The following is a 9842-nucleotide window of genomic DNA, read 5'->3' on the forward strand; positions in this document are numbered from 1 at the left end:
TTGGGTTTAGAAAAAAATAGCTTGTTTTGTATTTTTTTTTTTTTTTTTTTTTTTTTTTGCCTTTGTTCTTTCTGGTTAAGTTTTGTTGATTTCTCCTCTTCTATACTCTTGTACGTATATGTCTATACATGTAAATAGACCAGAAAGTTGTTTCTTATTGAGACTCAGATTTGTAATATGAGCAGATGCCTGTATTACACAGATGTTGGCTCCTCTTAGCCAACTCTGTGTGATTTTCTGTAACTTGGGTCATTTGTTCATTATTCCAGTTTGGAACAAAATGATGTCAAATTTAGAGTAAGAATATCTGTAGTGACCCATATCAGAATAAGATGTTAACAGAGAATATTTTAATGTTTCGATCATAAAATTTTTCTCAGGTTATGGAGTAATACACTTCTATTCAGGCATTCTCTGTTTAATTAAGTTTTCTTTCCTTTGTTCATGTCTTTGACCAGAAATCTCAAACAGAAGCGGTTAAAATCTCAGACAAAAGTGACTGCTGAACTGGTGGGCGCTCCTGCCCAGTCTCCCTCCGGGAGGGCTGCCTGTGCTGCGGGCCACAAGACCAGCGCTAGTGTCTCCTCGGGCATGACTTCTGAGGACTCCTCAGAGTCGGCAGGATCGTCAGGAAGAATGAGAAGACTTCGGCCTGTCACTCTGAAAAATGGCTCAACGTTATCTGGTGAGACGGGAACATAGTTCTCTAACTGTCTAACACTTGAGCGTGTAGCACTGCTGTTTCTCTGGGTTCAGAGGAGGGAACGAAGAAGACTGGCTTTGAGGTTTAAGGAACCTACAATTCAATGGAAGAGTCAAAAGTAGCAAATATGGAGCAGCTAAAATATGTTTGATAAGTGCTGTTCTTTGCAAATGGTGCAGCCACGTTCTGTGCAAATTTGAATCTTACAAATTTTAAAAAATGAGATAACAAGTATCACACTTTATGCAAAATATGCTTTTGGTGGTTTTTCTTTAAATTAAAAAAGAAAGGCATGGTAATCATGTGATTATGAAACTGGAAGGCCTAGTAACTTCTCTACTGTTTACATTCTTGCTATTTGGTAGTAGGACTGCCACGGTCCTGACCCTTGGTCGGTGTTGTGGGCGTGAGGCTGCGCAATGTGAGTCCTCCCGTTGCCCTGAGGGGCTTCGCAGCTTCCGACGGCAGTATGGCCTCACAGGGGTAGAAGGCGGCCACACATCACACAGACGGGCAAGCCTGGCAGAAGGGTTTGGATAACCTATTTGGGTCTCTTGATGAGTAAGGAAATCACATGACGAACTGTTTCAGGAAGATCAGTCAGTTTGGCAGTAGGAAGCAGGCAAGGGGAAGAGTCTGGAAATGGAGCCAGTGTGCTGGGAGGGGAGTGGGATAGGACCGTAGTCAGTGGCACACNGTATGCAAAATATGCTTTTGGTGGTTTTTCTTTAAATTAAAAAAGGCATGGTAATCATGTGATTATGAAACTGGAAGGCCTAGTAACTTCTCTACTGTTTACATTCTTGCTATTTGGTAGTAGGACTGCCACGGTCCTGACCCTTGGTCGGTGTTGTGGGCGTGAGGCTGCGCAATGTGAGTCCTCCCGTTGCCCTGAGGGGCTTCGCAGCTTCCGACGGCAGTATGGCCTCACAGGGGTAGAAGGCGGCCACACATCACACAGACCGGCAAGCCTGGCAGAAGGGTTTGGATAACCTATTTGGGTCTCTTGATGAGTAAGGAAATCACATGACGAACTGTTTCAGGAAGATCAGTCAGTTTGGCAGTAGGAAGCAGGCAAGGGGAAGAGTCTGGAAATGGAGCCAGTGTGCTGGGAGGGGAGTGGGATAGGACCGTAGTCAGTGGCACACAGCAGAGTAGTTTCACAGGAAGTGACACTGCCCAGGGACGGGCACCCTTCTGTCGCAGCCACCTTCTTGAACGCGGAGTTGGGTTGTATTGTGCAGCAAAATTTTGTCTTTTGGCAGCCTCTCCTACTCCTTTTCACGAAGCTTTCCTTCCAGACGTGTGTGTAAGACAGAGGAATGGGACGCTTGGTGTCGTGTGCAGTGCCTCACACGGGAGCATGCGCTCATGCAGGGGAGTAGTAGGAAGGAGTGAGCTGTACTGACTGTTGACATTGTTTACCTTGTTGTGTCTATCTCCCCCCTCCCGCTTTGCTGGGCATTTAAAAATGACCCTTCTTGAGCTTAAAGCATGTGGTGCCGCTTTGCGGTGACAGGGCTTACCAGTGAAAAGGCTCAAAGTCTGTCCACTGACATGTGGGACTTAAAGTGGTCGTCCTGCCTACAGGAGCTACAGGAATCACTTGTCCCATAGGACAGCAGGAAGTGGGGGGGAGCTAATGACACTCTTAGATGCGACTTTGTTTATCAAATATGCAAACTGTATTTTCTGAATCCAACCCAGGATTAATGTGTTACTTTCAGAAATAAAGAGAACAAACTTGATTTGGAATGCTGTTGATGTGGCTTTTAATACCAAATTTTTATGAGCTGTTTTTTTTTAAATTTATTTTTGTTGAGACTGAGATGAGAGACTGTGGGGAAGGGGCAGAGAGAGGGAGGGACAGAATCCAAAGCAGGCTCCATGCTATCAGCCCACAGCCTGACGGACGGCTTGAACTCCTGAACTGTGAGATCATGACCTGAGCCGAGATCAAGAGTCGGACCGTAACCAACTGAGCCGGGCGTCCCTATGAGCTGTTCTTTGAAACAGTTTTTACAAATATAATCTCTTTTGAGTATCTTGAGAATCTGCTTTTAGTCTGTTGTTATGAAATAGAACTGCTTGTGTGTGAAGATGAGAATGTACGTGATGAACTGTTGATGCTTTATTTTTCTTAGAAAGTGAAATGGAAGATTCCTTAGGTAGCTCTTCATCTTCATCTTCGAATAGTTCAGAGGAAAGCAAAGAGAGTTCAAGACCTCGTGAATCTTCCTTACGTAGTGGGCTGGCCAGAAGCAGTAATCTCAGGGTGACCAGAACCAGAGCTGCTCAAAGAAGAACTGGTAAGAGACTCAGTGGTTGGGACTTTGGAGGAATGTGTATCAAGAGAATCTATAAGCTAAGCATGGTGTGATTCACTGTTTTTAATGCATCTACATGTGATTAAATGTCTTTAGGTTTTTTGAAAATTGAGATATAATTGACATATAACATATTTTAGGTGTAGAACATAATTTAATATTTGTTTACATTACAAAATAATCACGATAAGTATAATTACCGTCCGTCACTATACATAGTTATAACAATTTTTATTTCTTGTGATGAGGACCTTTAAGACTTACTCTTAGCAACTTTCAAATCTGGAACAGAGTATTATTAACTGTGGTCGTCATGTTGTACATTACATCCCTATGACTTCTAGCTGGAGGTTTGTACCTTTTGACCTCCCCTCCCTCCACCAATCTGTTCTCTGTATTGGGGAGCTTGGTTTTTTTGGTTTGTTTTAGTTGTTTTGTTTGGTAGATTCCACAGAGAAGTAAAATTATACAGTATTCTGTCTTTCTCTGTTGACTTAGTTTGCTTAGCGTTAACACCGTCAGGGTCCATGTATGTTGTCACAGATGGCAAGATGCCATTCCTTTTTATGACTGAATAATGTTCCATTGTATAGATATACACCACATCTTGTTTTCTGTTCATCCACTAATGGGTGCTTAGGTCGTTTCTGTATCTTGACTTTTGTAAATAATGCTGCAGTAAAATTGGGGTCCATATATCGCTTTAAATTAGTGCCTTAGTGGGGTGCTTGGGTGGCTCAGTCAGTTAAGCGTCTGACTCTCAACTTTGGCTCAGGTCATGCCCTGGCTTTGGGCCCCACGTTGGGTTCCATACTCAGAACCTGGAGCCTGCCTCAGATCCTGTGTCTCCCTTTTTCTCACTCTGCCTCTCTTCCGCTTGTGAGCACGTGTGCTCTTTCTCTCAAGAATAAATAAACGGGCACCCGGATGGCTCAGTTGGTTAAGTGTCCGACTTTGGCTCAGGTCATGATCTCTTGGTCCATGGAGTTCGAGTCGTGTGTTGGGCTGTGTGCTCACAGCTTGGAGCCTGGAGCCTGCTTAGGATTCTGTGTCTCCCTCTCTCTCTGCCGCTCCCCTGCTCATGCTCTCTCTCTCTCTCTCTCTCTCTCAAAACTAAACATTTAAAAAAATATTACACATATATACATAAATCTTAAAAAAATATTTTGGGTAATTATATGTATGATTTGCACATTATCAGTAAGTTGCCTTTTTATCATGTTGATGATTTCTTTTGCCTTGCAGAAGCTTTTAGTTTGAGGTAGTCACACTTGTTTATTTTTGGTTTTGTTGTCTTTAATTTTCGTGTTAGATCCAAAAAAATCTTTGGCAAGATCAATGTCAAAGAGCTTATTTACCAAGCCTGTATTTTCTTGTAGGAGGTTTATGGTTTCAGGTCTTATGTTCAGGTCTTTATCCATTTTGTGTTAATTTTTGTGTGTATGGTGTAAGATAGTAATCTCGCATTATTCTTTCACATGTGGCCATCCAGTTTTCCCAAAACTGTTGAAGAAAATGTGCTTTCCCCTATCATATAGTCTTGCCTCTTTTGTTGTGAATTAATTGATCATATGTGCATGGGTTTATTTCTGGGCTCTCTGTTCTGTTCCAGATTTAGGACTTTTTGGATTTAGAAAGGAAATCCNTGGTGTCGTGTGCAGTGCCTCACACGGGAGCATGCGCTCATGCAGGGGAGTAGTAGGAAGGAGTGAGCTGTACTGACTGTTGACATTGTTTACCTTGTTGTGTCTATCTCCCCCCTCCCGCTTTGCTGGGCATTTAAAAATGACCCTTCTTGAGCTTAAAGCATGTGGTGCCGCTTTGCGGTGACAGGGCTTACCAGCGAAAAGGCTCAAAGTCTGTCCACTGACATGTGGGACTTAAAGTGGTCGTCCTGCCTACAGGAGCTACAGGAATCACTTGTCCCATAGGACAGCAGGAAGTGGGGGGGAGCTAATGACACTCTTAGATGCGACTTTGTTTATCAAATATGCAAACTGTATTTTCTGAATCCAACCCAGGATTAATGTGTTACTTTCAGAAATAAAGAGAACGAACTTGATTTGGAATGCTGTTGATGTGGCTTTTAATACCAAATTTTTATGAGCTGTTTTTTTTTAAATTTATTTTTGTTGAGACTGAGATGAGAGACTGTGGGGAAGGGGCAGAGAGAGGGAGGGACAGAATCCAAAGCAGGCTCCATGCTATCAGCCCACAGCCTGACGGACGGCTTGAACTCCTGAACTGTGAGATCATGACCTGAGCCGAGATCAAGAGTCGGACCGTAACCAACTGAGCCGGGCGTCCCTATGAGCTGTTCTTTGAAACAGTTTTTACAAATATAATCTCTTTTGAGTATCTTGAGAATCTGCTTTTAGTCTGTTGTTATGAAATAGAACTGCTTGTGTGTGAAGATGAGAATGTACGTGATGAACTGTTGATGCTTTATTTTTCTTAGAAAGTGAAATGGAAGATTCCTTAGGTAGCTCTTCATCTTCATCTTCGAATAGTTCAGAGGAAAGCAAAGAGAGTTCAAGACCTCGTGAATCTTCCTTACGTAGTGGGCTGGCCAGAAGCAGTAATCTCAGGGTGACCAGAACCAGAGCTGCTCAAAGAAGAACTGGTAAGAGACTCAGTGGTTGGGACTTTGGAGGAATGTGTATCAAGAGAATCTATAAGCTAAGCATGGTGTGATTCACTGTTTTTAATGCATCTACATGTGATTAAATGTCTTTAGGTTTTTTGAAAATTGAGATATAATTGACATATAACATATTTTAGGTGTAGAACATAATTTAATATTTGTTTACATTACAAAATAATCACGATAAGTATAATTACTGTCAGTCACTATACATAGTTATAACAATTTTTCTTTATTTCTTGTGATGAGGACCTTTAAGACTTACTCTTAGCAACTTTCAAATCTGGAACAGAGTATTATTAACTGTGGTCGTCATGTTGTACATTACATCCCTATGACTTCTAGCTGGAGGTTTGTACCTTTTGACCTCCCCTCCCTCCACCAATCTGTTCTCTGTATTGGGGAGCTTGGTTTTTTTGGTTTGTTTTAGTTGTTTTGTTTGGTAGATTCCACAGAGAAGTAAAATTATACAGTATTCTGTCTTTCTCTGTTGACTTAGTTTGCTTAGCGTTAACACCGTCAGGGTCCATGTATGTTGTCACAGATGGCAAGATGCCATTCCTTTTTATGACTGAATAATGTTCCATTGTATAGATATACACCACATCTTGTTTTCTGTTCATCCACTAATGGGTGCTTAGGTCGTTTCTGTATCTTGACTTTTGTAAATAATGCTGCAGTAAAATTGGGGTCCATATATCGCTTTAAATTAGTGCCTTAGTGGGGTGCTTGGGTGGCTCAGTCAGTTAAGCGTCTGACTCTCAACTTTGGCTCAGGTCATGCCCTGGCTTTGGGCCCCACGTTGGGTTCCATACTCAGAACCTGGAGCCTGCCTCAGATCCTGTGTCTCCCTTTTTCTCACTCTGCCTCTCTTCCGCTTGTGAGCACGTGTGCTCTTTCTCTCAAGAATAAATAAACGGGCACCCGGATGGCTCAGTTGGTTAAGTGTCCGACTTTGGCTCAGGTCATGATCTCTTGGTCCATGGAGTTCGAGTCGTGTGTTGGGCTGTGTGCTCACAGCTTGGAGCCTGGAGCCTGCTTAGGATTCTGTGTCTCCCTCTCTCTCTGCCGCTCCCCTGCTCATGCTCTCTCTCTCTCTCTCTCTCTCTCAAAACTAAACATTTAAAAAAATATTACACATATATACATAAATCTTAAAAAAATATTTTGGGTAATTATATGTATGATTTGCACATTATCAGTAAGTTGCCTTTTTATCATGTTGATGATTTCTTTTGCCTTGCAGAAGCTTTTAGTTTGAGGTAGTCACACTTGTTTATTTTTGGTTTTGTTGTCTTTAATTTTCGTGTTAGATCCAAAAAAATCTTTGGCAAGATCAATGTCAAAGAGCTTATTTACCAAGCCTGTATTTTCTTGTAGGAGGTTTATGGTTTCAGGTCTTATGTTCAGGTCTTTATCCATTTTGTGTTAATTTTTGTGTGTATGGTGTAAGATAGTAATCTCGCATTATTCTTTCACATGTGGCCATCCAGTTTTCCCAAAACTGTTGAAGAAAATGTGCTTTCCCCTATCATATAGTCTTGCCTCTTTTGTTGTGAATTAATTGATCATATGTGCATGGGTTTATTTCTGGGCTCTCTGTTCTGTTCCAGATTTAGGACTTTTTGGATTTAGAAAGGAAATCCATTTTGGGGTTAAGAAATAGAGAACACCAGTTCTGAAATAGTAACTTCAGTACAAAATGTTGAAATAAGGAACACCTTCCTAATCTTATTGCTACTTTATTTCTAGGTCCAGTTTCCTTAGAAAATGGATGTGGCAGAAAAGCCACTCGCAAGAGAGTCTATTTAAGTGACTCGGATAATAATTCATTGGAGGCTGGTGAGAGTCTAAAAGCCAGGGCTGGAAATACCCGGAAAGTGCTACGGAAGTGTGCTGCTGTGGCTGCCAATAAGATAAAACTGATGAGCGACGTGGAGGAGAACTCCAGCTCTGAAAGCATCTGTTCTGGCCGGAAGCTGCCTCACCGTAATGCTTCTGCTGTGGCCAGAAAAAAGTTATTACACAATTCTGAAGATGATCAGAGCTTAAAATCAGAAATTGAAGAAGAGGAGCTAAAAGATCGCAGTCGACCGTCACCATCTTCCAGTTCTCACGCTGCCCAGAATGCTGTGAATGACTCTGAAAACGGGGATTCAGAGTCAGAAAGTGACCTACGAGTGGCCCGAAAAAACTGGCAGGCCAATGGTTATAAGTCGCATACTCCAGCAACTTCTAAAACAAAATTTCTCAAGATAGAATCTTCTGAGGAAGACTCTAAAAGTCACGATTCAGATAATGTACAGAACAGGACTGCTGGTCCGTCAACCTCTGGGCAGAAACTTAAGGCGAAAAGCATCTCCGAGGAAGAAGAGGAAGCAGATTCTGAACCAAGAAAGTATGCTGGTAGGAAGTACAACACAGGACGCAAGAGTCTTACTTTCCTTAAAAAAGCGAAGATCTTCAGTGATTCTGAGGACTCCGAATCCGAAGAGCAAGATGGAGAAGATGGCCGATGTCACGAAGTGGATACGAATCCGATCAGAGGGGGTTTGAAGTGTGAACCGATTGCTGGGCCCCAGTGTTTCTCAGATCATGTATCTGAGACTGATTTGGATTCAGATGATGACAAAACAAAAGAAAAACTCAACAGTTTTGTGAGAGGTAATTCAAAGCCTGTAGCCTTGGCTTCTCGGTATACCCTCAGTGCCCTCCTCGCCTACAGCACATGGTGTTTGTGTTTCCATGAAACTCCTCTTGCCGGTTGTTTTGTGTCCGCCCCGGGCATTCTCCAGCACCCCTTATGGCCTGTGTGCGTGTGTAACTGGTTGTCCAGTACGTTTATCTTTGTTGACGTGGCAGGCAGCCGTGGCCGTCACAGCCATTTCTAATGAAGATTCCACTTGTGCAGGCTGTGGGTTTCGAAAAAGTAGAGGCAGGCATGTTTACAGGCTGTGGCCTTACCTGTTAAGAAGATGAGACGAGGGGCGCCTGGGTGGCTCAGTCGGTTAAGCGTCCGACTTTCGCTTAGGTCATGATCTCGTGGTTCGTGGGTTCGAGCCCCGCGTCGGGCTCTGTGCTGACTGCCAGCTCGGAGCCTGGAGCCTGCTTCAGAGTCTGTGACCCCCTTTCTCTCTGCCCCTCCCCTGCTCACGCTGTCTCTCTCTCTCTCTCCTAGAAATAAGTAAAACATTAAAAAAAAAAAAAGATGAGACGGGAGGGCAGGACTGGTTCACTGGGAGGGATGTGGCGGTAAGACTGGCAGTGGCAGCTAGCGTCTGCGCACCAGGGGCTTGTCCTCCATGCTGTCTGCTTAAGGACCCGGTCAGTCCCCGTAGCGTTCGTGGGCTGCGTAGTACTGCCGCTGCCCCTTGAACTCCCAGCCACCCTGCGGCATGGAGAGGTGACAGCCCCCCCTCGCCCATGTGAAATCTTGCTCTGAGTAAGTTGGGACCGGTGAAGCCTTGAGCAGGAGGCAGTCGAAACTAAGCTAGATGGAAGGTATTTGGTGTGGTTGCAACTTGTGAAGTGAAAAAACGTTTCAGGGAGGCCGAGAGGAGGTGATGAGCTTGTGGAGCTTAGAGCCGAGGTAAAGGGAGTTCAGGCTGCGCTCCCGGAAAAAAACTATTTCAGTGTCTGCTGTGTGTGTGGCCATGGGGGGTTGCAGCTGGGAATGGGGTCTGCTCCTGCCAGTGCTGGGGCTGGACCGAGGTCACTGCTCTCACGTGACAGCCCAGCACCTTCAGTGCCGACCTCCTTCCGAGTTAGTAGGCGTCCTGGACTTCTCTTGTTTAAAACGTTGAGTCCTTTACACATGTTCTGAGAGATTAAAGGACTCCTTCTCGTTTTTAATTTTTAGATTCTGGGTTACAAGACCATGGACAAGGCAGAAAAGGTTCCAGGAAAAGGGTCTGCTCCAGTGACTCCGACAGCAATTCAAAGGTGACTAAGAAGTCCTCAACAGCCAAAACGGGACCGCACAGGACTCCTCGAAGAAGTGCCAGCACCGCCTNAGATCAAGCTCATGAGCGATGCGGAAGACGCAGGCAGTTCGGGCAGCGTGTGCACGAGAAGCCGACCGGGGAGGAAGAAGCCGCCCGCAGCCGCCTGTGCCTCGTCGTCCCCGAAGGTGCGGAGTGATTCGGAGGGGGCCGCAGGCAGCGGGGAG

General features: G+C 44.2%; 1 protein-coding gene across 1 annotated transcript in view; it reads left to right on the plus strand.

The window, feature by feature from the left end:
- Positions 1 to 9842, plus strand: part of BRWD1 (bromodomain and WD repeat domain containing 1) — a 120359-nt gene that overhangs the window by 109121 nt on the left and 1396 nt on the right. Inside the window, 5 exon segments of the mRNA XM_077765488.1 lie at positions 459 to 685; positions 2848 to 3012; positions 7427 to 8338; positions 9534 to 9684; positions 9686 to 9834. Coding sequence (XP_077621614.1) covers positions 459 to 685; positions 2848 to 3012; positions 7427 to 8338; positions 9534 to 9684; positions 9686 to 9834 — 1604 coding nt within the window.

The sequence above is a fragment of the Crocuta crocuta genome, unplaced genomic scaffold (assembly GCF_008692635.1).
Source record: "Crocuta crocuta isolate KB4526 unplaced genomic scaffold, BGI_CrCroc_1.0 scaffold84, whole genome shotgun sequence".
Taxonomy (NCBI): Eukaryota; Metazoa; Chordata; class Mammalia; order Carnivora; family Hyaenidae; genus Crocuta; species Crocuta crocuta.